The sequence below is a fragment of the Orycteropus afer genome, unplaced genomic scaffold (genome assembly GCF_000298275.1).
Source record: "Orycteropus afer afer isolate SDZICR_OR568_19922 unplaced genomic scaffold, OryAfe1.0 scaffold00010, whole genome shotgun sequence".
NCBI lineage: Eukaryota > Metazoa > Chordata > Mammalia > Tubulidentata > Orycteropodidae > Orycteropus > Orycteropus afer.
The window spans coordinates 21,325,286-21,351,997 of record NW_006921597.1 but is presented as its reverse complement, the minus strand read 5'-3'; the positions used below and the strand labels follow the sequence as shown (position 1 = coordinate 21,351,997).

The window sequence follows — 26,712 nt, the reverse complement described above, 5'->3', positions numbered from 1 at the left end:
CCTTCCGGTTGGAAGGCACTCCAAATACAAACAGAGAAGAGCTGCTTCTTCAAAGTAGAGTTGACCTTAATGATGTGGATGGAGTAAAGCTTTCTGCACATTCGTTTGTTGATGGAACAAGACTCAAAATGAGAAAACACAGTTGCAAACATTCATTTGACACAGTGGCTGCAATAAAAGGCTCAAGCATAGCAATGATTGTGAGGATGGCACAAGACCGCATAGTATTTCCTTCCACCGTATGCAGAGTCACTATGAGTCAGAACTGACTTGACAGCACCTAACAACAACAGTCTTCACTTGCCTCTGGGTTCAGCTTTCAACCTGAAAAACACCTGTGGGATAGGGCTAAGCAGGAAAATGGCCTTTGCCTAACAGCATTTATTTTCACTTAGTCAGAGGGGCTACAGTCTGACTGCACATGTAGTCAATTCAGTAAACCATAACACCATAACATTCCTTTTTCACTGTCATCCAGGTAGGACTCAGGACATTTATCTCTGACAAGCCCTCTTCCAAAAAGGGCGTTTTCTTTCATCTTTGCTATACATTTACCTTTCTTATCATTGCTTCCATTTTTCCCTTCTATATCATTAGAGCTTGCACAACGGGTTTTGCCAAGTTGCTCCAGGAAGCAAATGTTTTCCCACACCTTAAACAGATGGAAGTGTTAGGGGTAAATTTTGGGTCCTAAGTCGTCTGGCAGGCACTCAGAGGAGCCTGACTGTGCAGAAGGCCTTGTCGCAGTGACTACAATTAAAAGGCTCTCTCTAGCATGTGTACTCTGAGTACCACCATGTATTGTCTCTGTTTGCACACATAATCACACTGATCACACTTGAAATGCTTTTCATTTTTGTGGGATTTTTTGATGCTACTTAAAGGTACACCACTCACAAACACAGGATCACAGTAAGGGCATGTTTTATCCAGCTCCAAAGGGGAATGCTGCTTTCTCAAATGGGCGTCTAAATCGTTTTTCAAGATAAGACTGTGTCCCAGTGGGGACAATGGACTCTAACCACATTCTTGGTGTGTTGCCGGGCAATGTGCACCTTCAGTGTGCACGGAGCCACTCTGAGTAAACTGAGTGTGGCAAACCGAATACTTGCAGGATTTTTCCCCCGGGAGGGTGACCGTGTGCCCTTTCAGCTTGCAGTTGTCCTGGTGGCTACAGACAGCTATGAGGAACTACATCTCGCAGGTGTGGGTGGGACAGTGGTGCTTCAACTTACTAGAAAGGAAATATGACAAAAGAGTTCTTGACTCTGGGTTCATTTAGACATCTTGCCCCTCAGGCGAGATGATCCTGCATTCCCCGCGTCATCCTTCGCCTCACTGTCCACTCTGCAAGGTGCGCCCGCCTCCACGCCTAACTCGGGCTGTTTGTACCGCCGCCAATCAATCGCACCGCGAGTGGTCTGTCCTTCCGAAAACGCAGACACAAGATGGCAGCAACACAGTGCGTCTGCACAGGACCTACGCAGCGTAGCTTTAAGGTTCAAAACGACCACCCCACAGGCAGGAGACAAAACCCTGCATCAGGGACTGCAGGACAGGGACAGCTGGGGAAGGCTGCGAGAGGACGGCACCTGAACACCCAGTGGGGCCTTTCCCTGCCCCTCAGACTCTCACTCTAGTGTCAGAATCTTAAACACTCCCGGGAAAATCACTGGAAATGGAACTTTTGGCTCTATTTCCATCACCCTGTAGCCAAATAATAGCAAAACGTTCACTACAAATTAGTAAGAAAGCGAGCACAAGTAAGCCTGTGGATACCTTGCTTAATGAGTACTGTGTCCCTGCCAGTGATTATATATTTGAAAAGGGGCTTCTTCCAGTTCTGCAGGAAGGTGCTGTGGGGTTGGGAGAGAAACACATACCAGCCATACGGAGAAGCAGAATCTTTGAGGAGTGAAAAAAATGTGAAATTGTTCACCACAGATTCTTAAGTACAAGTAAACCTGTGCTAACCTTGCTTATTTGGTAAGCCAACACTGCCTCTAGACCAATGGATATGCAAATTAAGGTAATAATCACAGCTAACATAAACTCAGTGATAAAGAGGAACCTAAAATCCAAGGCATTTGACATGGCTAAAGGTTCTGGTTAAAACACAGACCCTATTTTACTAACTTGACCATGTCTCAGAAGTTTCTTCTGCTTTACAATTCTCATAAAGTCTGCTAACTATGTCAAGAGTTGATCACTAGGTGTTGAGATGTGCCAAATAGTTTAACGCATCCCTGCAGGTGTCTAAATATGCTGTAAAGATTTAAAATATATATTCCACCCACCTCCCACCACCCCCAGGAAACTTGCAGTTAGCCAAAGTTTATTCCCTGAAATTTTCTTCTGCATTTTATTTCCAATTATCAATAGGAATTGTTTGTAAACAGTTTTCTGTAATTACCAACCAATCATTATACCCTTTAATTTCTCTTTCTTATCTGCAGTTTTTGCCTTTCTAACCCTTATAACTGAATAGTACGAGGGGCAGTCATTGAATTGCTTTCACTTTGTGTTTCTCCCAGTTTGAACTGTATTCTATTCCTTCAATAAAACTCTTAGCTTTAATTTTTAGCAAAGACCTGAATTTTTACTCTACTATAGAAGTGACAACTATGTGGTCTCACTGTGCTAAAGTCTGAACTCGTTTAATCCTCATAGCTACTCTCCTTATAAGGTAGACTCTGCTTTTATTCAGATTTCATATGTGAGGAAACTTACCCAAGTGACACCATGAGAGTGATATGTTTAAATGATGTGGGGGTAAAGGTCATACACTGTCAAGGTCAAGGTCAAGGAACAAGGACCCTGGATATTGAACGGGACATCCATGTGGATGAGGAAGTGACCCAGAATGAAAGAATCTAGAGTGGAGAGAAGACTGTGAGCCAGGTGCCAAGCCTGCTATGAGCAAGAGGTATATACAGGAAGTCAGCAAGTGACAGAGACTAAATTAGCTAAGAGCAGTGGATAGATGACATGGGTCTCTAAGACGCAGTTGTTTTTTTACAAGGAGGGAGAGAGACTCAACTCCCTCTCCCAAACCTAAGAGGGCTACAAGATGGCTCCTCAGAGCAGAGCTGCTTCAGTAAAACCAGGAGAAAAAAAGCAAGATTCTCTGAAGAGATTTAGGTGCTTGGAGAGGTTGTTAACCATGTCAACAAAGTTCTGGAGGTCACAGTGGAAAAATCTGGGTAGCAATCAGGAAGAGAAGGCTTTCTCCTCACCCCTTGACTATTCTACCTCAAGGAGCATAAGCACTGATACAGATTAAAGACAATTAGATCCAGTGTTAAAACAGGGGAGTTTTACCAAAGGTTTAATGGATTATAAATAGAACTCTGACAAATGCACATGTCTTTAGGCTTGGGAAGCCCTTCAGCTGATTTCCAAGGTGCACCTTCCCCTCAGAGAGCCCTATAGGAAACAGGGTGGGGCCCAGAGAAAGGGAGGCAGGGCACTGGAAGCTTAAATTTGCCTATAATGTAGACCAGACTGAAATTCATAAACTCCTAAGGGTCTGAGTATTCTCTATGAGAATTACCTAATTTTGTGTTTTCCTTTTCAAGATAATATAAAAACAATTAACATATAAGTAACAAGATGTTGTTGTTGTTGTTGTTGCTAGGTGCTGAGTAGGCTCCAACTCATAGCAACTCTATGCACAACAGAACAAAACACTGCCCGATCTTGTGTCATCCTCACAATGCTTGCTATACTTGAGCCCACTGCTACAGCCAGTGTGTCAATCCATCTCATTAAGGGCCTTCCCCTTTTCACTGACCCTCTACTTTACCCAGCATGGTAACTTCTCCAGGGACTCTTCTCACAACATGACCAAAATACATGAGATGAAGTCTGGCCATTCTTGGCTCTAAGGAACATTCCAGCTATATCTCTTCCAAGACAGATTTGTTCGTTCTTCTGGTAATCCGTGATGTTTTCAGTATTCTTTGCCAACACAATTCAAAAGCATTGATTCTTCTTCAGTCTTCCTTACTCATTGCCAGCTTTCACATGCATCTAAGGCTACTGAAAATACCATGCTTGGGTCAGGTACACCTTAGTCTTCAAAGTGAAATCTTTACTTTTTAACACTTTAAAGAGCTTTTGCAGCAGATCTGCCCAGTGCAATATGTCATTTGATCTCCTGACTGCTGCTTCCATGGGTATTGATTGTGGATCCTAGTAAATTGAAATCCTTGACAACTTCAATCTTTTCTCCACTTATCATAATGTTGCTTATTGATCCAGTTGTGAGGATTTGTGTTTTCTTTATGCTCAGGTATAATCTTTAATGAAAGCTGTAGTCTTGGATCTTCATCAGTAAGTGCTTCAAGTCTTCCTCACTTTCAGTAAGCAAGCCTGTATCATCTGTATATCACAGGTTGTTAATGAGTCTTCCTTCAATCTTGATGCCATGTTCTTCTTCATATAGTCCAGTTTCTGGGATTATCTGCTCAGCATACAGATTGAATAAGTATGGTGAAAGAATATACTCTGATGGACACCTTTCCTGATTTTTAACCATGCAATATCCCCTTGTTCTGTTGGAATGATTGCCTCTTAGTTTATGTACAGGTTGCACATGAGCACATCAAGGCTTCAAATTCCCATTCTTCGCAATGTTACCCATAATTTGTTATGACCTGCACAGTCAAATGCCTTTGCACAGTCAATAAAACACAGGTAAACATGTTTCTGGTATTCTCTACTGTCAGCCAAGATCCATCTGACATCAGCAATGATATTTCTCATTCCACATTGCCTTCTGAATTAGGTTTGGATTTCTGGCAATTCCCTGTCAATATACTGCTGCAATTGTTTTTGAATTATTTTCAGCAAAATTTACTTACATGTGGTATTAATGATATTGCTCAGTAATTTCTACATTCTGTTATATAACCTTTATTTGGAATGGGCACCAATATGGATCTCTTCCAGTCAGTTAGTCAGGTAGCTATCTTCCAAATTTCTTGGCATAAATGAGCGAGTGCCTCTACTGCTGCATATATTTGTTGAAACATCTCAATGGGTATTCCATCAATTCCTGGAGCCTTGTTTTCACCAATTCCTTCAGTGGGGCATAGACATCTTCCTTTAATACCACTGGTTCTTGATCATACATTACCTCCCAAAATGTATGAACATCAAACAATTCTTTTTGGTACAGTGATTCTGTATATTCCTTCCATCTTCTTTTGATGCTTCCTGCATCATTCAATATTTTGTCCATAGAATCTTTCAATATTGCAACTCAAAGCTTGAATTTTTTTCTTTAGTTCTTTCAGTTTAAGAAATGCCGAGTGTTCTTCCCTTTTGGTTTTCTAACTCCAGGTCTTTGCACATTTCATTACACTTTACTCTGTCTTCTCAAACTGCCCTTTGAAACCTTCTATTCAGCTCTTTTATTTAATCATTTGTTCCTTTCACTTTAGCTACTCTCCATTCATGGCAAGTTTCAGAGTCTCTTCTGACATCCATTTTGGTTTGTTCTAACTTTTCTAAAGTTTTAATGATAGTTTGCTTTCTTCATATACGATAGTCTTGATGTCATTCCGCAATTCATCTCGTTTTCAGTCACTGGTGTTCAATTTGTCAAATATATTCTTCAGAAAATCTCTAAATTCAAGTAGGATACATTCAAGGTTGTATTTTGGCTCTCATGGACTTTTTATATTCTTTAACGTAAACTTGCATATGAGTAATTAACGGTCTGTTCTGCAGCCTGCCCCTGCCTAGTTCTGACAGATGATATTGAGCTTTTCCAGCATCTCCTTCCACAGATGTAGTCAATTTGATTTCTGTGTATGCCATCTGGTGAGGTCCACCTGTATAGTCACCATTTATATTGCTGAAAAAAGGTATCTGCAATGAAGAAGTTGTTGGTCCTGCAAAATTCTATCATGAGATCGTTGGCATCATTTCTCTCACCATGGTCATATTTTCCAGCTGTCTTCTTCGTTTCCAACTTTCATATTCCAGTCACCAGTGATTATACATGCATCTTGATTGCATGTTTGGTCTGGTAAAAATCTTCAATTTCTTCATCTTTGGCCTTAGACACCTGTAACTAAGGACTAAAATAGAATTCATTGCCCCTGTGCACTTGTGTTTACACACTGGCATTAAGTAATTCCACTTTAATTGTTGAGGACTAATGGGAGAAGAACAAAGGTTCACTTCATATGTAATAATGTATTTTCTGCCAAGTGAAATGCCAGTGACATTAGAGGCCACTATATGAAGGGCAGGTTTCACAGTATTCAAGCAAACAAAGTGGGTAAAAATTAAAAAAAGAAAAAAAAAAGATAAATTAAGCATGCTTAACTCAAATGAATTTATCACTAAGTAGAATATTCATAAGTAGAAATTTAGTTTTAGCCCAACACTATTAGCTATACCATAAAATCAATAATGCAATTAATTAGAATTTCAGTGCATTTAGTAGTGTTTCTTGTGTTTAATTTGTAAGACTAAAGGTTGTATTAAGAACTATAAGCATCATGATTTTTATACTTTCTTTTATGTTTATAGATATAAACATCTGAACCAAAGTGCTGGTTTAAATAGTTTATATAATGTTACTTATAAACATTCTGTGGTATACTGCCCACACATTATATAAACTATTTAAACCAGCACTTTCGTTCAGGAGCACAAGAATAGTTTTTCTTTTAAAAGTAGTATAAACCAACCAACTGCCATTAAGTCGATTCTGACTCATAGTAACCCTATAGGACAGAGTTGAACTGTCCCAAAAGGTTTCCAAGACTAAATATTTCCAGTAGCAGACTGGCTCTTCTTTTTCCTGCAGAGCAGCTGTTGGGTTTGAACCACTAACCTTCTGGTTAGCAGCCAAATGCTTTAACCACTATGCTGCCAGAGCTCCTTAAAGTAACAGACATCTATTCAAGCTTTGAGACACACTGGGCTAGGTTTTGTTCAGAAGGCAAGAACACTGAGGCTCAACTGAGGTCCAGCACAGCTTCCCTCATCAAAGAAGAGAACCAAACAGAGACTTCAGATCAAAGTCCCAGTTTGGGGGCCCTCTCTATTATTCCTCATGACTTTAGCATGTATCACTAGTATAAGTAGCTAGTCATTCAGCAATCCTGGTCCTCTCACTTTTCTCAGAGACACAACAAACAACAAGGACACACAACAAGTACACATACTATTCTGGTTACCTAGTGCCACTTTGACAAGAATACACCACAAATGGGATGGCCTTAACAAACAGTTTATTCTCTTATAGTCTAGAGGCTTTGAGTGCAAGCTCAAAGTGCCAGGCTCTGTGGGCTGGGTGAAAGCCCCCTCAGCCTTGGGCTTCAGCTCTGCCTCCTGCTCCCAGCCCACTGAAGCTAGAGGCTTTTATTCACTCAGACAGCTGCTGGTTGCTGAGACTGCCAAGCCCAAGGTTGACAAGTGAAAAGGCACAGCTCGATGTTACCAAACTACACAGCAGGCCATTAATTCAAGTCCATTGTAAGTCCCCAGGTCGGCAGAGCATGGCAGGCTGCTAAGCAACAACACAGCTATAGGCAGGGTCCAAGCATGTCATAAGCTCAAGACTATCCCCAAGGCTTCTCCTTAAATACCGGAAGCAGACCACATCCCAAAGGCAGCTACTCAGCTGCTTGTGGTAGATCCCACCATGGAGCTGATTACCAATCTCATCATGGGGAATACCTACCACCAGCTGCCCAGCCACTCAACTAGGCTCAGGCAAGTTGACATACAAATTTAACTGCCACACACACATTAAACTACTCAAGGTTAGAAATATCCTCCATCTTGGTAAATCCCACAGTTAAATTCAGTCTTCATCTTATAAAATTTCTTAGCACATCTCTCAGTTCTATGTAATAATGTCTTCTTTTCTAAAGTACTTTATTCACATTAGCTTCTAAGAGACCACACTCTCCTGATCTTCCTTCTATTTCATTAATTGGTTCTTCTCAGTCTCCTATATTGGTTCTTCCTCTTCCTACAATAAATCCAGGGCTCAGTCTTCAAATCCCTGCTCTACAAACATACCCTCTCCCTTAGGGATCTCATTCAATATCAAGATTTACATATAATTTTATGCTGATATATCCTCTGAGATTTAGACTCAAATACAAAACTGCTACTTGATATATCCACTTGGATGACTAAAAGGAAACTCAAATAGAAGTCTTGATTAACCACTCTCTCCAACACACTACTCTACAATTCTGCCTAATCTTATAGCAAATGGTGCCACCATCCATCCAGTTGTTCAAACCAAAAATTCTGTAGTCATTCTTGAGTCCTTCCCTTATCTCACACCCCAAATCCATTAAATCAACTAGTCTTGTCAGTTTTACTTTCAAAACATATCTGCTGGGTAGTAGATTCTGTGGTATACTGCCCACACTTTTCCCTTACCCCTGCTGCAGAACTGAGAGTAGTTAGAAGTGTTGGTGAATAACAGCTCTTAATTGAGCCCTTCCCTAGGTGTTGTCATGGTTGAAAAGACCCATCTCCCCACATCCAATAATCAAGAGAAGGGGAAGGGTTTAAAAAAAAGGGCTTGGTTGTCTTGTCTTAAGGCAAGACAACTCTAAAGGGCTATCTAAGCTCCAGAGCTCCCCTCATATTGTTGAAGGGCTCTGTTGCAAGTCTATTACAATTCAACTTCTCCCTCTGCCCATTTCTGCTTTCCTTAGCCTTCACAAGTTTTATCCCAAGAAGCACTCCCCTATAAACTTCCTTTATGTCTCAGGCTATTCCTGTGGAACCCACCCTATGACAGCTGGTACTAGAAATGATCCTAGGAAGCCAACTCCAATTATACATCATCAATGGTGAGGGAGAGATCACTGAAAATCCCTAGCAGACAACTGTGATGCAAGTGTTAAAATTTTCACCAGACGCAAACTGGGATAGGAAGAGAATACACTGACTAATGCATTACCTTATGCTTTTGAGAAATTCAAGAAAATGGACTTAAACCAGATGGATATTGCTGGGGGCCGTTGATGCATTGGAGAAAAACAGTGAAAGGCTGAGAATAATTCATCACCAACATAAGGTAAAGTATGAAAGCCGAGAGATCTCCTTGGCAGTATATAATGAGAATTTCATCTCCTGCAACCATGGGACAGAAAAAAATGAAAAAACAGGCTAAGGGCTTATTGATAAGAGTAGCAATAGTCCAGAAAAGGTTGCATTCTCAACCTTGGCAGGTCTGCTATACAAGATCAGTGCCCTGACTGGGACACAGTGGGGCCCTGAGACCTGGGATTAAAACAATTGAATCAGTGCACTCAGATCTTGACCCCTAGGTCTCCCTGAATCCTCTGGACCATAGAAGTAGTCCACTCCTCTCTGTTCAAGTTTACCATTCCCCCTCTTCCCCTTACTTAAAAACAATGGAGAGGCTTCTGCCTTACCAGATGGCACACCATCACCTTAAAATATATCCCACTCTCAATACTCAAAATCATTTAAAAAAAAAAAAAAAAGAGAGACCAGGTTTGCTGGTCCGATAGAGCTTGGTGGAACCCCTGAAACTATGGCCCCTAGCTGCCCTTCAGGTCTGGAATTGAACCAGCTCAGTGGTGGCCATCCTTTTTAAATCAGGGATGAGGGTAGGAGATTCTGGAGCTATTATTTTAGCACTGGGCTCCTTGATACCAATAGGGGTGATAAGTTCTCAAAATAATAGCAGCCAAAGGGCAGCACTCACCTATCAGAAGGAAAGTAACTATAATTAACATGAGACAGGAAACATGACCCACACCTTGACACCTTGACAACAAAAAGACAAACCACCTAATTTAAAAATGGGCAGACGACATGACCCACTAAAAGCTTAGAATATTAATAGAAAACAGCATTCCCAGGAGCAAGAGAAATGTATAGTCAACAAAGTTACTGCTCAATCTATAAAACCAAAATAAATCAAGCATGCATAGTCAAAAAGCTTAGAGCAGCCTAATAAAGATTAATGATCCCCAGCCCAATTTCCTGACCTAAGTCAGTTCTCAGATCTGGAACGCAAATAGAAGTCTTTATTAACCACTCTCTCCAACACACTACCCACTCAGAACAACTGGCCATATGAATGAGGTGTCAGGTTTTCCATAGGAGAAATTCTGCAATGCCATGGCAAATAACCAAGAACATATGCCAATTCTTCCCCAGAGGGATGATGGCCATTAATTTGAATACCCTAATACTGGGGCAAGGGAAATATGCAAATATTGTGAGGACTATTGGACACGGGCTCTGAGTTGACATTAATACCTGGGGACCTATACCATCATCATGGCTTCCTTGTCAGATTTCTTCTCTCTGCCTGGATTATCCCCTTCTTTATCTGGCTTTATCTGGCTACTCTTAGCTATTCTTCACGTCTCAGCTTATATATTATCTCCTACTGAAAGCTCTCCCTGAAATACAGCCTGCTGCTGTCAAGTTGATTCCAACTCAGAGTGACCCTATGGGACAAAGTAGAACTGCCCCATAAGGTTTCTAAGATTGTATTCTTTATGGAAGCAGACCACCACATCTTTCTCCCATGGAGTGGACTGGTAGGTTCAAACTCCTGACCTTACAGTTGGCAACTTAGCATTTAACCAGTGCACCACCAGGGCTCCCTTCCCTGAAAGATGCCCCCAAAATGGATTAAGTGCATGTCTTTTGTGCTCCCATAGGTACCACACAATATTAAAATTATCAGTTTATACTGGTGCAGAGGTAGACATATAGGCCAATGAGATAGAATTGAAAGTTCAAAACTAAACCTATACATCTATTATCAATTTATTTTCAACATGGGTGCTAAATTCATTTGGTGGGGAAAGAATAGTCTCTTAATGAATGGCACTGGGACAACTGGATCTCCACATGCAAAATAATGAAGTTGGACCCATACTTCACTTGACATACAAAACTTAACTCAAAATGGTCATGATTTCACAGCATGGTGAATGGTTTATGACTATATAACAAAGATGGATATTTCTCCAGCAGAAGTAATAAAGAGGACCAGAAATCTCTCACATTTAATACAATCACTATCTTGCATATAAAACCTGGCTTTAAATTGAAGGCAAATCTCCATCCTGTGTCTGTCACCAAGATGAAATAAATAGATGTCCAAATGGTTTGTTGTTGTTGTTGTTGTTGTTATGTGCCGTCGAGTCGGGCCCGACTCATAGCGACCCCTCCTTGGGTTTCTGAGGCAGTATCACTACGGAAGTAGGATTGCCCAACCTTCCTTCTGAGGAGTGGCTGGTGGGTTTGAACCGCTAGCCGTCTGGTTAGCAGGCAAGTGTCTTAGCCACTATGCTACCAGAGCTCCCAAATGGTTTAGACATCAAAAATAACAAACACACAAACAAAAACAAAACATAAACTCACTAGTAGCGAGCAGAAACCAGTAGATGGTATCTGAAGATTTTTTAGCATTGATGGACAGGAAATAAAGTAATTTTCTTTCTCATCAGATTCCACTCAGTTTAAAAATAATAAAGTCAAGACCAGCCTTTTCCTTTTACTCTGGTACAATGCCACATAGACCAAAGGAACAGAATTCAGAACCCAGAATTAAAACCATTCACCTATGGACAACTGATCTGCGACAATGGGCTGAAATCCATTATATGGGGAAGAGAAAGTCTCTTTAACAAATGGTGCTGGCAAAACTGGTTATCCATTTGCAGAAAAATGAAACAAGATCCATACCTCAAACCATATTCAAAAATTAATCCAAGATGGGTCAAAGACCTAAATGTAAAACCTAAAACTATAAAGATCATTAAAGAAAAAAATGGGAGCAAACTTAGGGGCCCTAATTTATGACATAAATAGACTATCAGACATAACCAAAAATGTACAAATAGTAGAAGATAAACCAGATGTCTGGGACCTCCTAAAAATTAAGTACTTATACATCAAAAGACTTCTCCAAAAGAGAACCTATGGAATGTGAAGAAAACTTTTGGAATGACATATGTGACAAAAGACTAATCTCTAAAATTTATAGAAAATAACACCTTGACAACAAAAAGACAAACCACCTAATTTAAAAATGGGCAGAAGACATGAACAGACACTTCACCAAAGAAGACATCCAGGTGGTCTAAAACACATGAAGAAATGTTCAAGATCATTAACCATTAGAGAGATGCAAATCAAAACAACAATGAGATATTAACTCACCCCAACAATTAGCAAAGTTCAATAAGAAAAACAACAAATGCTAGTGAGGGTGTGGAGAGATTAGAACTCTCATTCATACACTGCTAGTCAGACTATAAACTGGTACAACTGCAGTGGAAAACTGTATGGCGCTTCCTTAAAAATAGAAATCATATGATCTAGCAATCTCATTGCTAGGTATATATCCTAGAGAATAAGACCTGAGACACAAAGAGATATATGCACACCCATATTTGCTACAATATTACAACAGCAAAGAGATGGAAACAATGTAAATGTCCATGAGCAGGTAAGTGGACAAGCAAAGTACAGTACATACACACGATGGAATTCTATGTAACATTAAAGAATAACAAAGAATCCTTGAAATACCTCATAATTTGGATGAACCTAGAGGACATTATGCTGAGTGAAATAAGTCAATCACAAAAGGACAAATACTGTGAATCTGCTATTATAAAAAGTCCAGGAAAGGTGGACACACAGTAATAACATTCTTTGATAGTTAACCAGGGATGGGAGGGTTGGGAAGGGAAAAATCACTAACTGGATAATCCACTGCCATCCAGTTGATTCTGACTCCTTATGGTAACAACAGAGTAAAAACTGCCCCATAGGATTTCCAAGCCTCTAAATCTTTATGGAAGCAGACTGCCTCATCTTTCTCCCAGCAGAGTGGCTGGTAGGTTCAAATTGCTGACCTTTTGGTTAGCACCCGAATGCTTTAACCACTAAGCCATCAGAGATCCTTAACTAGGTGATAAACATGAATTAATTTGGGTGAAGTGAAGGCAATATACAATAAGGGGATGCTCAGTACAATATCACCAAGGCAAAGGAAAATACAGAGAGGTGCACAAGAGTTAAAGACAACAAAGGGAAATACTATTACATACACAATCATGCAATGTTGATAAAAACAAACAGTAATCTTTGAATGGATACATAGGCAGAGAGGCAAGCTGAATCGATATGAGTAAGTGAACAGGACTATACCCACAATCATATATAGGTTTAGCAGAGAACATTTCTATATACATATTTGTATGTGCTATAAATATAGGAGCTCTGGTGGCATAGTGCCAGAAGGCTGGCAGTTCAAACTCACCAGCTACTTCCTCAGAAGCAAGATTGGGCAATCTACTTCCATAGAGATACTGCCTTGGAAACCCAAGGAGGGGTCACTATGAGTTGGAACCAACTCAACAGCAGTGAGTTAGGTTTGTTTTTTATATATATATAAAAATATATTCATGTATATAGTACAACAATCAGGGGACAAAGTTATGAAAACTTCTTAGCCATAACCAAATACCTTGAGGTAATAAATAACTGAGCCTGTGGGCTAGGACTATATAGTCTTGGGGGACAGCTAACTCAAGTGGCATTACATAGTTCACAAAAACAATGTCCTACATCCTATTGTGGTGAGTAGTGACTGAGGTCTTAAAAGCTAGCGAGTGGCCATCTAAGGTGCAAACTATTGGTCTCTTTCCATCTAGAACAAAGCAGAGTAAGAAAATCAAAGACACATAGTCCAAAGGACTAACTGGACCAAGCAAACCTCAGCCTCCTCAACGTTGAGACCAGAAGAAACAGAAGTGCCTGGCTACCACTACTCACTCACTCACTGCTGTGGAGTTGGAGCCGACTCGGTGACCCATCCTTCAGTTTCCGAGGCAGTTATCACTATGGAAGTAGATTGCCCAACCTTCCTTCCGAGGAGTGGCCAGTGGGTTTCAACTGCCAGTCTTCTCGTTAGCAGTCCAATGCCTTAGGCACTATGCCACCAGAGCTCCTGGATACCACTAATGACCACTCTAAAATGGATCACAATAGAAGGTCCTAGAGTGAGAGAAAAATTTGGAACAAAACTCAAAAAAAAAAAAGTCCAGGTTTCCTGGCCTGATAGCAACTGGTAGAACCCCCAATACTGGGGCCCTTAGTCATCCTTCAAGCCTGGAATTGAACTCATCCCAATGACTCAACTTTCAGCCAAGCAACAGACAGACCTATAAGGTGAACAATAACACTAGAAGAACCGGCCATATGAGATCAAAAGAGCAGCTTTGGCCCAGGCATAAAGCTCAGAAGGAAGAAAAGGACAAACGGAAAGGAGAAGCAGGGAGGAAGGAAGTGGGAAGAGTGCTGTCACATTGGACGGGATTGCAATCAATGTCACAAAACCAAATGTGTATGAAAAGTTGAATGGAAAATCAATTTGCCCTGTAAACTTTCATTCAAATCACAATTTTTAAAAAGGGGGGAGGGAGGGGAAAGGGGTGCCAGTTGTTGTCCATGTTTTCAGCTGCCCAGTCCATTCTGATTCATGGCCACCCCATGTGTGAGAAATCCCTAATTTAGGGGAGGTACTAAAACAAGTGTAAACCCAAGGATCAAGGTCTGATTCTCCCAAAACTCTTCAGGCGAATGGCAGAAAGATGAAAGCTCTGTCCCTGTCACTTAATTAAGACCCTGAAGCACCTTCTCCTGGCTCTTCAAACTTTCTGAGAGCTGAGATGGCTAATATAACCCCTAACACTGTGTAGGTTCAGTAAATGTTCACTGAGTCACCAGAAACCCACTCAGCAGTTCCCAAATATACCAGAAGGTGCTTGTCACTGTCACCATTTAAGAACAAAATTTACAAGTTTCACTGGGCTGCGTTATTCTGTGTGATCAGACTCACACGCACCCTTATTCCATAGATTTTGAAGGGAGCTCCGCAAAGGGCAAGTTTGGTTTCACCCCCTATTCAACGTTTTTCCAGACTCCCGACGTCGCATTCTGTTGATCGCTCACCTGCTCTGAGCCCACAATAAACCAGGAACCTAAGCCTTTCAGCCCCTGCTGGAGCTCGACGATGTCCACCACCCCGTTCCCGTCGTGGTCTAGCTTATCGAAGAGGGCCTCGTAGAGGCTGTAGGACTCGTCTTCTTGGCAAGCCGCCCGGGGCAGCAAGAAACTCCGCAGCCAGCGCAGCATGGCCCTTCGGGCGCTGGCCCACAGCGGCAGGGACCACTTTTGCGACCTCGCCTCCAAGAGAGGGCTTCCCACCCAAGCACCGAGCCACCTGCCGCCGCTTCGACGACGCACGAGGACGCCCGGCCTGCGCAAGACGGCGCCGTCAGTGTGTCTACGGCAACTGTCTGATGGTGCTGCAGCGGTTTGGAGCCGACCGGGGCCAGGGGACCCAAGCCAATGGACTCCTGGGTGCCGCCGACAGGATCTTCGGTGGAGCCGCTGGAGCGCCGCCTCGTGAGAACCTGGGCGGATGCATCACGAGGGAACTGTCCCGCCCCGGAAGTTGAAAGTTGCGGGGCCGAGATGGGCGGTGACGGGTACTCAGGCAGGTCGAGGCCTATGGGCCTGATGCTCCAGAGGGTCTCGGGGAAGGGTAGCATTTTCCAGGATATGTCGAAAGAGCACTTGAATGCATAGAATCTCCTAGCGCAAACTCGGTGCCTGCAGCGAGAAAGTTGCAGGACTGGATCCGACCTGCATTCCTGACGTGAGTGCGTGCTGCCCAGGTGCCAGTTGCTCATCCTAGGAAAGGTCAGCTCCTCGGGATCCAAAACCCACTGATACTGCAAGAGAAGCCCTAAGAAAGGATCCTCCTGGATTAGCCTCAGCTTTTGTTCCTCTTTCTTCAGCTGCCTCGCTGAGTCTATGTTGTTTCCAAGAACTCATCTCTTTTACCTCATGTTGTTGTTGTTGTTAATGTGCCATCGAGTCAGACCCGACTCATAGCTACCGCTCCCTGGGTTTCCGAGACAGTTACAGTAGTTTGACCAACCTTCCTTCGGAGGAGTGACTGGTGGGTTTGAACCGCCAGCCTTCTGGTTACCAGTCAAGTGCCTTAGACACTACACTACCAGACCTCCTCTTTTTCCTTATACTGTCCCCCATTTCTCCCAGACCCTTACCTCAGCCACAACCACCTGCCTTTCTCAACTTCCTTGTCACAAAATCCAGAGAACACTTGGAAATCCTCATTTATCGTCCGACCCGTTAAGACCACTGTTGACCGCTCTCTCTGTACTGAAACTCCTTTTCTTTAACCTCAGGGACAACACATATTTCTGCCACTTGTAGGCCTCTCTGATTGCACCTTCTCTGGCTCTTTTGTGAGCCTGAGATCTAAAATTCAGTCACAAAGAATGGTAGGCAAACTGGAGGGATTATATAAAAACTTACTTCTATAATTGATAGCACTAAAGTTTTCTATCTTCCATCTCAGGTCATGTTCTTTGAATATTTGTGACACAGTTTAATGACAGGTTTGGATCAATGTTTTTAAATGAATTCCTGTTAAATCCCAAACACAGACTGTAAAGTTAACTTAGCTCTTAAAATAGCACTCTCAAATACATTTTATTATGTTACTTTATTTTATACAAAAACATTTCTTTTTGTACTGGACAATGTACATGCATTTTGCTAAATGCTAGAGATTAAAAATAAAGGCCATTGAACCTAATCTCATAGTATTTCACTGTCTAGTGTGCTTTAGGTAAGTAAACAAAATTCAACCTAAGTGCTATAATAAAGATATGACCAAATACTCATAAAATTTTTATTATTTAATTGGATGAGTTTTAGGAGTTAATAATAAAACAAAGCTATTAATTGAACTTGTGGAAAATATAAGTGCTGGGCATTTATAAATATAAAACACTTTAAGAGATAATTGGGAGTGCTGGTGGCATAGTGCCTAAGGCATTTGACTGCTAACCAGAAGGCTGGCAGTTCAAACCCACCAGCCACACCCTGGAAGGAAAGTTGGGCAATCTACTTCCATAGTGATACCACCTCAGAAACCCAAGGTGGGGTTTCTATGAGTTGAAATTGACTTGACAGCAGTGAGTTTGGTGGTGTTTTTTTTAAGAGATAATTATCAAAAGCAAATTATAATATATTGTGGAGTTTATAATGTGAAAGTAAAATATAGGCAACAATAGTCAAAAAGATGAGAGTCTACCATCATGAGCTTTTCACATTATATGTGAAAGTATGTATTATATATGTACCAAAAGCTCTTTTATATATGTGTGTGTGTGTGTGTGTGTGTATAGGAGTTCTGGTGGTGTAGGGTCTAAGGCATTTGACTGCTAACAAAAAGGCTGGCAGTTCAAACCCACCAGCCACTCCTCAGAAGGAAGACTGGGCAATCTACTTCCTTAGAGATACCACCTCAGAAACCCAAGGAGGGATTGCTATGAGTCATAGATAGATAGATAGATAGATAGATATGTGTGTGTATACACAGAGAGAGAGAGAGAGCTCTGGTGGCATAGTGCTTAAGGCATTTGACTGCTAACCAGAAGGTTGGTGGTTCAAACCCACCAGCCACTCTGCAGAAAAAAGACTGGGCAATCTACTTCCATAAAGATTTACTGCCTTGGAAACCCAACAGGGGTTGCTATGAGTAGGAATCAATAGGAGTGGGTGTGCTTTGTTTATGTATATAAACGGTGAGAGAGAATCACTGGGCCTGCAGGCTCATGACCATAGTCTCAGGGGACATCATGGTCAATTGGCACACATAGTTCATAAAAATTTTGTTCTACAACCTACTTTGGTGAGTAGGACCGGAGTCTAAAAGCTTTCAAGCGGCTAAGATGCAACTATCGGTCTCCTCTCATCTGGAGCAAAGAGGAGTGAAGAAAATCAGAGTCATCTGGAAATAATTAGTCCAAAGATAATAATATGGACCATGAGGACCTCAGCCTCCATGGTAATTAAGTTTGTGTGTCAACTTGGCTGGGCCTGGTTGAGTGGCTAGACAGCTGGATGTAGCATTCCTCATGATGAGACTGGTAATCAACTCCATGGTGGAATCTACTGTGAGCAGTTGAGTAGCTGCCTTAGGGATGTGGTCTGCTTCCTGTACATAAGAAACAGCTTTGGGAATGGTCTCTAGCTGATGGCACACTTGAACCCTGCATGTAGCTGAGTCCTTGTTCAGCAGCCTGCCATGCTCTGCCAGTCGGGACTTTTAATGGACTTGAATTAATGGCCTGCCAGGTGGTTTGGTAACCACATAGGGACTGTGCCTTATTACTTGCCAACCTTGGGCTTGTCAGCCTCAGCAGCCAACAGGTGAATGAAGAAAAGCCTCTCGCACCAGTGGGCTGGGAGCAGGAGGCAGAGCTGAAGCCCAAGGTTGAGGGACAAGGGACTTTCACCCAGCCCCTAGAGACTTTAGCCTCCTGAACTGTAAGAGAATAAACTCCTGTTTGTTCAAGCCATCCCATTTGTGGTATATTCCTGTCAGAGTGGCACTAGGTAGCCAGAACAGCCTCCATGACCCTAAGACCAGAAGAACTAGATGGTGCCCAGTTACCAATGCCAACCTCTCGGAAAGGGATCAAATCTGGAGATCCTGGATAGAGTGGGAGGAAAAGTGTGGAACAAAATTCAAAAACACAAAAATGACCAGACTTTCTGGTTGGGAAGAGATTGGTAGAACCCCTGAGACTATAGCCCTGGGTTCTCTTTGGGCCTAGAAATGGACACGCTTACATGGATTGGTTCTTAGCTCAACAGTAGAAAGACCTACATACAGAACACCTACCCCAGGTCAATGCACCCCCCTACTCTAGGATAATGCACCCCTTGATCAATCAGCCCTGAGACACCAAAGGGGCAGCATTCACATAGAGGGAAAGCTGGACAGACAGGAATGCATCGATAAGAAGGGCACAGGGAGGGGGTGGTCACAGGGAGGAGAGGGCAGGAGAGTTTTTTTATGGTTGGGGAAAATAATGGAGGCTGTGAAACCAGATATGCATGAACTGTTGAATGTAAAACAAGTTTGCTTTGTAAAAGTGCACCCAAAGCACAACAATAAATAAATAAAATGCATGCTATAACCCATAGAGCAACCACTGAAAAAAAAACAAAACATGAAGTTGTAACTAATAAGCCAATTGTTGTGTGCTCTGATGGCATAGTGCCTAGGGCATCTGACTGCTAATCAGAAGACTGGCAGTTCAAAACCACCAGCCACTCCTCAGAAGGATGGTTGGGCAATCTACTTCCATCGAGATACTGCCTCGGAAACCCAAGGAGGGGTCGCTATGAGTTAAAATTGACTCTATGGCAGTGAAAAAAAATTTTTTTTCAATAAGTTAAAAGTAAAAGGGTGGATAAAGAAATATTGCACAAACATTAGTCATAAGGAAGCTGGAAGGGCTGTATTAATATTAGATGAAGAATACTTTGGGACAAAGAAGATCTGTTATAATATTAAGATTGATTCGAGATGGCATAACAACCATAGCATGTGTGTACCTAATAACAAAGCTTCAAAATACATGCAGCAAAAACTGATAAAATAAAAAAGATAAATCCACAACTATATACAGAAATATCAACACCCCTCTCATAGCAATTGATAAAATAAGGAAACAGAAATTAGTAATATAGAGAAAATTTCATTAATATGATCAAATGACATTTATAGAACACTACACCCAACAACAGAATACCAGAATACCCTTTATCTTCAACTGCATATGGAAAATCCACCAAGAAAAACTATATCCTGGGCCATAAAAAAGTCAATAAATTCTAAATGATTGAAATTATACAGACTATATTCTCTGACCACATGGAATTAAATTACAAGTCAAGCACAAAAAGATACTGAGAAATACCCAAATATTTGGAGATCAAATAATGTTTTTAAGTAGCACGTAGATCAAAGAAGAAATTGCAAAGGAAATGTGAAAACATTTTTAACTGGATGATAATTAAAGTATATCAGAATATGTAGGACATAGCTAAGATCATGCCTATAAATAAATAAAATAGTTTTAGATGTTTGTATTAGAAAACAAGAAAGCATTTTTTAATACCCAAAACTTAGTTGCATCTTAAGAAACTACAGAAATGAGCAAAATAATCCAAAAGTAAAAGTAGAAGGAAATAATAAAGGGTTGAGATCAACAAAATAAAAACAATAGAAAAAAATGAAACCAAATGCTATTTTCTTTTAAATTTTTAATAAAATTGATAAACCTGTAACTAGACCAATGAAGAAAAAAAAGAGAAAACACAAACTATGAGTATCAAGGACACATCTCTACAAATTCTACATATGTTAATAATAAGGGAACATTAAGCACAACTTTATGTCAATATATTAAATAACTTAGATGAAATATAAACTTTAAAAGACATATTAAGAGAGATGACACAAGAAATAATAGTAAAGCTGAATAGCCATATAGCTATTCCAACCAACCAACTCACTGCCAACTTATAGCAACCCCTCCTTGGGTTTCTGAGGCAGCATCATTATGGAAGTAGATTGCCCAATCTTCCTTCTGAGGAGTGGCTGGTGGGTTTGAACTGCCAGCCTTCTGGTTAAGAGTCAAATGCCTTAGGCACTACACCACCAGAGCTCCCATAGAGCTATTTAAAGATATTGAACTTAAAGGGAAATTTAGAGCTTAAATTCATGTATTAGAAACTGAAAAAAAAAGGTTGAAAACCAATGATCACAGCCAGGGTTCGGAAAACTTTTTCTATAATAGGCTGGATGGTAAATATCTTCAGCTTTGCTGGCTATACAGTCTCTGTTGCAGCTACTCAGCACTGCCATTATAGTATGAAATTAGCCATAGGCAAAACATAAATAAATAGTTGTGGGTGTGTTCCAGTTAATTTTTATTTATACAAATAGATGGCAAGCCAGATTTGGCCAGTAGTCCACAGTTTGACAAGCCCTGATCTAAGTTTTCAATCCAAAGGACTAAAAGTAGGAGAATGGAAATAATAAAGGTCAGAGTAAAAATCAATGAAATAAATGTACAGTAGAGAAAAATCAGCAGTCAAAAGATTAATAAATTGATAAACTCTGACAAGACTGATAAGAAAAGAGAATAAAAAGCACAAATTACTAATACCAGAAATGGAAAAGAAGACATCATTATAAACCTACAGTCATTTAAAAGGATATTATGAATGACTTTATGACAAATTTAAACATTTGGATGAACTGGACAAATTATTTGAAACAAGACTAACAGAGGAAACAGTATAAAGCCTGAACAGTCTTATACCTTTTAAGAAACTCGAATCTGTAATTAGAAGCTTCCCATAAAAAATTCCATCAGGCCCAAATGGCTTCACTGGTGAAGTTTTCCAAATAGTTAAGGAAAAATTCCAATTGTACACAAATTCTTCCAAAGAATATAAAAGATGGTATATTTTCTGTTTATATGCAGCCAACATAACCTTAATACCAAAACCTGACAAGAACATTATCAGGAAGGAAAATTATAATCAAACTTTCTCATGAAGATAGATGCAAAGATCCTAAACGAAATATTATCAATCAAATCCAACAACATATAAAATGGTAAGGCATTATGTCCAAGTGAAATTTATTCCAAGGTTTCAAGGTGCTTTTAACATTTGAAAATCAATAAGCATCATTCACAGAAGAAAAGAGAAAAACCATGTGATTGTTTTTGATACATTTGAATAAAGCTTTTGGTAAAACTGAACACTTAATCATAATTTTAAAATCCTTTACCCAAACTAAGAATAAAAGAGAACTTTCTTCATCTGGAATATTTTAAAGGGTAAAATACCCCATTTAAAGAGTACATTAAAAAAAAAAAAAAAAAAAAAACCCTACAGCGAGGATCGTACTCAATGGTGAAACACTGAAGACTTTTCCTCTGAGTAAGAATGAGATGAAGATACCCACCCTTAGCATTAGCACTGTAGCACTGTACTAGAGGTCCTAGCCAGTTCCATAAGGCAAGAAAACTAAATAAAAAGTATACAAAGACTGGAAAGGAAATAACCAAGCTTTTGTTATTCACAGAAGTCGGTGAATAAGTACACATGTTGTTGTTAGTTGCTCTCAAGTCTTCCAACTTATGGTGAGCCCATGTGTCCACAATACAACTATTCCATCAAGTTTTCAAGGTTGTGATCTGTAAGGAACAGATCTCCAGGTTTGTCATCTGAGGTACCTCTGGCCAAGTTCAAACCACCAATCTTTTGCCCTCTGGGTGGGTTCAAACCACCAATCTTTTGCCTAATAGTTGAGTGCTTAACCATTTGCACAGGGTACCAGCAGCTACCTCGTGTATACATAAATTCCAAAAAAAAAAAAAAAAAAAAAAATTTAACAGATAAACAATTAGAATTAATACATATATTTAGCAAGATTGCTGAAAATATGTTACTAATATTCTAGAATCAATTTTATTTCTAAAATCTGGCAAAATAACACACGCACACTTAGAAGAATTTTGAGTAAAATACCATTTAACAACACCAAAAAAAAAAATCAAATACCTAGGAATACACCTAACAAAAGATATATATCACTTCTACACTGAAGATTATAAAATATTACTGGGAAAAATTAAATAAGTCCTAAATAAATAAAGGGATATAACTGTTCATGGGTTGTTAAGCTTTCAATTATTACCAAACTGATCCTTCTTGAAAAAACTTACCTTGAATCTGCATGCAAGTTCTCACCAGGTTCAGGGGGTAGCTGGCAAACTGACCACAAAAGCTAGCCAAGGCACTACATCCCACCAAAGACACCAACCCAGGTTCTTCTGAATGAGTGGCTAGCCAATAAATCTTCAAAAGCTGCCAGAGAACAAAGTTATAACACACTTTAACAACCATTTTCAGACAAGCCAAAATAATTATATATATATATATATATATATATATATATATATAAATACATTCTTTCACTATACACACACACTTTTTCCTATATCCTGTGTAGCATTATAGCAAAGAATATAAAATTCAGAGCCCAGTAATTCAATACAAAATATGACTCATGGCGACCCCTCCTTGGATTTCCAAGGTGGTATCTCTATGGAAGTAGATTGCCCAGTCTTCCTTCCAAGGAGTGGCTGGTGGGTTTGAACCACCAGCCTTCTGGTTAGCAGTCAAATACTACACCACCAGAGCTCCTGTAAGAGCCATAGAATTTACATTTATGAACTGTCAACTTGTGTAAATTAGTGCATTTAAAGTTAATACAGACACCAGTATTTCAGAGACTCAAAGTATCACAATGTCACTTCTTTCCTATGTACCATCCTAGCAATTATAATTAGCCAGAGGTGTTCTCTATTTATAAACAACCAGAAATCATAGAACCTTCGTGATGAAAAGCCTGACTTACCCACCCGGACTGTCAGAGATAGTATAATATTAAGAAAAGCTTAACTTGTCAAACTGCATTTCCTTTAATAGTATTCGTTTGTTTGTTTGTTTCAAGACCACTTTACACTCTTAAAAAATTATTGAGGACTCCTAAAAGCTTTTGTTATATAGGTTATATCACTCGATATCATCTATTATAGATATATAGATACAGATATATATAACACTAGAAATAAAAATGAGAAAAAACTGAAAACACAAAGACATATTCTCATTAGCCATCAAAGCAATAATTTCATCACACAACATATAGCCTCTGAAAACCTCTATCATATATTGTTAAGATAACGAAAGTGACAAAAGTAAATGAAAATGATTATTATGAAAACAGTTAACACTTCAGGGATCCCCAGAAAAGAGTCTTAGAAACCCCTTATCCCTGAGTCTCCAGATGATGCTCTAGATAGATGACTGGTTAAATGATTTTGAAATACTGAAATAATCATTTAAAAATGCAAGGCAATGCCACTGAGTTGGCTTTTGTGGTTTTCCTCATTTAAAGTTTCCAAAACCATCAGATTTACTTAGGATTTTCACATAATTTTTCAACTGCAGGTCAAGATTCATTAATCAGTCATGAAATCAACTTAAAGAGAGGCACAACACCATTTTTAATGAAATACAATGAAATAAAATAGAACAGAAAACACCAGTGTATACTTCATGAAACAAGGGTAAAAACTGTTTGGGACACTTTTCTTATATGTGCACATATCGTGTATGTGTGTGCCTTATCACAATGTAAAATATGCTTCCTGCACAGAGTAGAAATAGTTTGGAATACAGTCAGCAATGAGTCTACAAAAGCATTTTTGAAAGAAATCATAAAGAGCCTTATGTCTTATGCTAGTAAAACTCTCAACTAGTCAGCCGAACTATAGTAATAGTGAACTAATAAAGGTTAAACACAGAGGAATGAAGTGATCTGGTTCAGAACCAACGGTAGCTAATTAATAGCAGTGCAGCATATTGATTAGAATGAAGAGAAGCTTGAGGCAGGGGGACTAACTAATCTCAAGATTCAGATGAAACAAATTTCCTCCAGAAAGCCTTGTCTGAATGTCCTGGTATTGAGCTCCTACAGCACTTTTTACTATACATATTACATGGTATAGGATTTTCCATTTATAAGTCTGTTTGATTAAATCATTAATTCTTTGAGAACAATAATTGTTTTGCTCATCTTTCACTCTTCTTTGCAGAGTGCAGCACCTTTTGTTGTTGTTATGTGCCGTTGAGTCTGCCCTGACTCATGGAAACCCCTTCTTGGGTTTCCAAGGTGGTATCACTATGGAAGTAGATTGCCCAACCTTCCTTCCAAGGAGTGGCTGGTGGGTTTGAACTGCCAGCCCTTCTGGTTAGCAGTCAAGTGCCTTAGGCACTATGCTACCAGAGCTCCCACAGCACCTTAGTTCAATCAATTACTTTAATGGAGCTATATATTTTATTTTATAGGATTATAGTCTAGCTGAGTGATGACACTCAGTAAAGTCAACACTGCTTGCTGGCCCATTGCAATGTTTGAACTGAAAAGGAGAGAAAATCCAAATATAATCTACAAATTAATATCTAGGAACCACGACAATAGAGATGATAGTTGAAACAGTGAAAAAGGGATGAGGTCATCAATAGAATGTGTGTTTGTAGAGTGCAAAGCAGTTAAGGCTGAAGATAAATTATAGCATATATGACAGCTGCAAAGACAAAGAGAAAAATACATGAGAAAAAACAGGCAAGAGAGATAGTGAATAATAGGAAGTTATGTTGCAATGGAAATTGAAAATGAAAAAAGAAATGTTAAGGCAAAAGCATGAAATGATAACCATAGCTAACAATTATACGTCAATCGTAATTCTAAAGATTTTATACATTTGATCTTACTAAATCACTACAACATCAAATAAAGTCATAACTCAAAAGTTTCTATTAGCCTTGGAAGCTTAGAGGACATCGTTGACCTTCTCAAGAGCAGTTTTGATAGAATAGTAGGATTAGAAGTCAGATCACAGTGGATTAAGAAAGGAATAAACAGGGGGGAAACAAAGTATAAATAATACTTCATATTCTTTGAGAAACAGCAGTCACTAATGATCAAGGAAGAGAGAAAATGTGTTTTGTTTTGTTTTGTTTAGGTTTATATTTTATTTTGAAAAAAAAGAGATTCCTCAACTGATAAAGGAGAATGTTGATGGAGCAAGGACCTAGATCAGGAGCCAAAGCAGAAAAGTCAACCTTAGTAAGAAAGAGAGACACTATTTCTGAGATAAAGTTGTAACAATGATTATATCTCACATTTACCTAGCACTTTTCATGTACCTAGGGTGGCTACCATTTCACATATATGACTTGAATCCTCATAGAAACTCTGTGAGGTAGGTCCCATTATTATCCCACAATTCCCTTGTTGTTGTGTTTTCTTCCTTCTTCATGTTGGCATGACAGAATCACTCTGTTTAAAATCAATTCTGCTTACCACATACCTGCTCCCATGCAACTAAGCATGGCTGAAAAAACACACACTCATGCTGATTTGGTCTCGTTTTGAGTTCTTGATCAAATTCTAAATGCATCTTTAAGTTTTTTTTCTAATGACAACATATTTTGCTTAACCATTTATAATCCCAACATACCAAGACTATTATTTCATACTCTCTCCATGTTCCTAAAACTTCTAACACAGGTTGATCCTAAAATTCACATGGAAATGCAGGGACCCAGAATGGTCATAACAACCCTGAAAAAGAAAATAACATTTGTTATCTGTCTTTTTTTATTATTGCCATCCTAGTGGGTATGAACCCATTTGAAATTGGTTTATTTGTCTTTTTATTGTTAAGTTGTAAGAGTTTCTTGTATATTCTGGATATAAGCCCCTTATCAGATACATGATAAAAGTAGAGGAACTAACATTTCTCAATTTCAAAATTTACTTCAGAACAATAGTAATCAAGACGGTGTGACATTAGCATAAGTACAGACATACAGAGTAATGGAATAGAACTGAGAGTCCAGAAATAAAGCCTTACATTTTTGGTCAATTCATTGTCGACAAGGCTCCTGAGACAAACCAATGGGAAACAAGAGTCTTTCAAGAAATGCTTTTGGGGAAAGCGGAGAGGTGGGGCAAGATGGCGGACTAGGCAGAAGGATTGCACAGACCCTCTTCAACAAAGAAAAGGGAAACCAATTAATACAGACACAGAAGATAATCTTGGACCCCTGAGCCTTGAAGGAAAGGATGCAGATTTGGACTAAACCCCAACTAGCAGAAGAATTTGCGTGAAA

The 26,712-nt window shown here is 39.7% G+C and overlaps 2 protein-coding genes across 2 annotated transcripts in view; both read right to left on the bottom strand.

The window, feature by feature from the left end:
* Positions 1–15,189, bottom strand: part of LOC103204725 (calcium-binding mitochondrial carrier protein SCaMC-1-like) — a 97,520-nt gene extending 82,331 nt beyond the window's left edge. The window contains exon 1 of the mRNA XM_007949925.1: positions 15,007–15,189. Coding sequence (XP_007948116.1) covers positions 15,007–15,189 — 183 coding nt within the window. The remainder of the gene's footprint in view (positions 1–15,006) is intronic.
* A 376-nt stretch (positions 15,190–15,565) lies between these two features.
* LOC103205259 (calcium-binding mitochondrial carrier protein SCaMC-1-like) overlaps positions 15,566–26,712 on the bottom strand; it is a 72,221-nt gene continuing 61,074 nt past the window's right edge. The window contains 2 exon segments of the mRNA XM_042782101.1: positions 15,566–15,669; positions 22,692–22,835. Of these exon segments, the coding sequence (XP_042638035.1) occupies positions 15,566–15,669; positions 22,692–22,835 (248 nt within the window).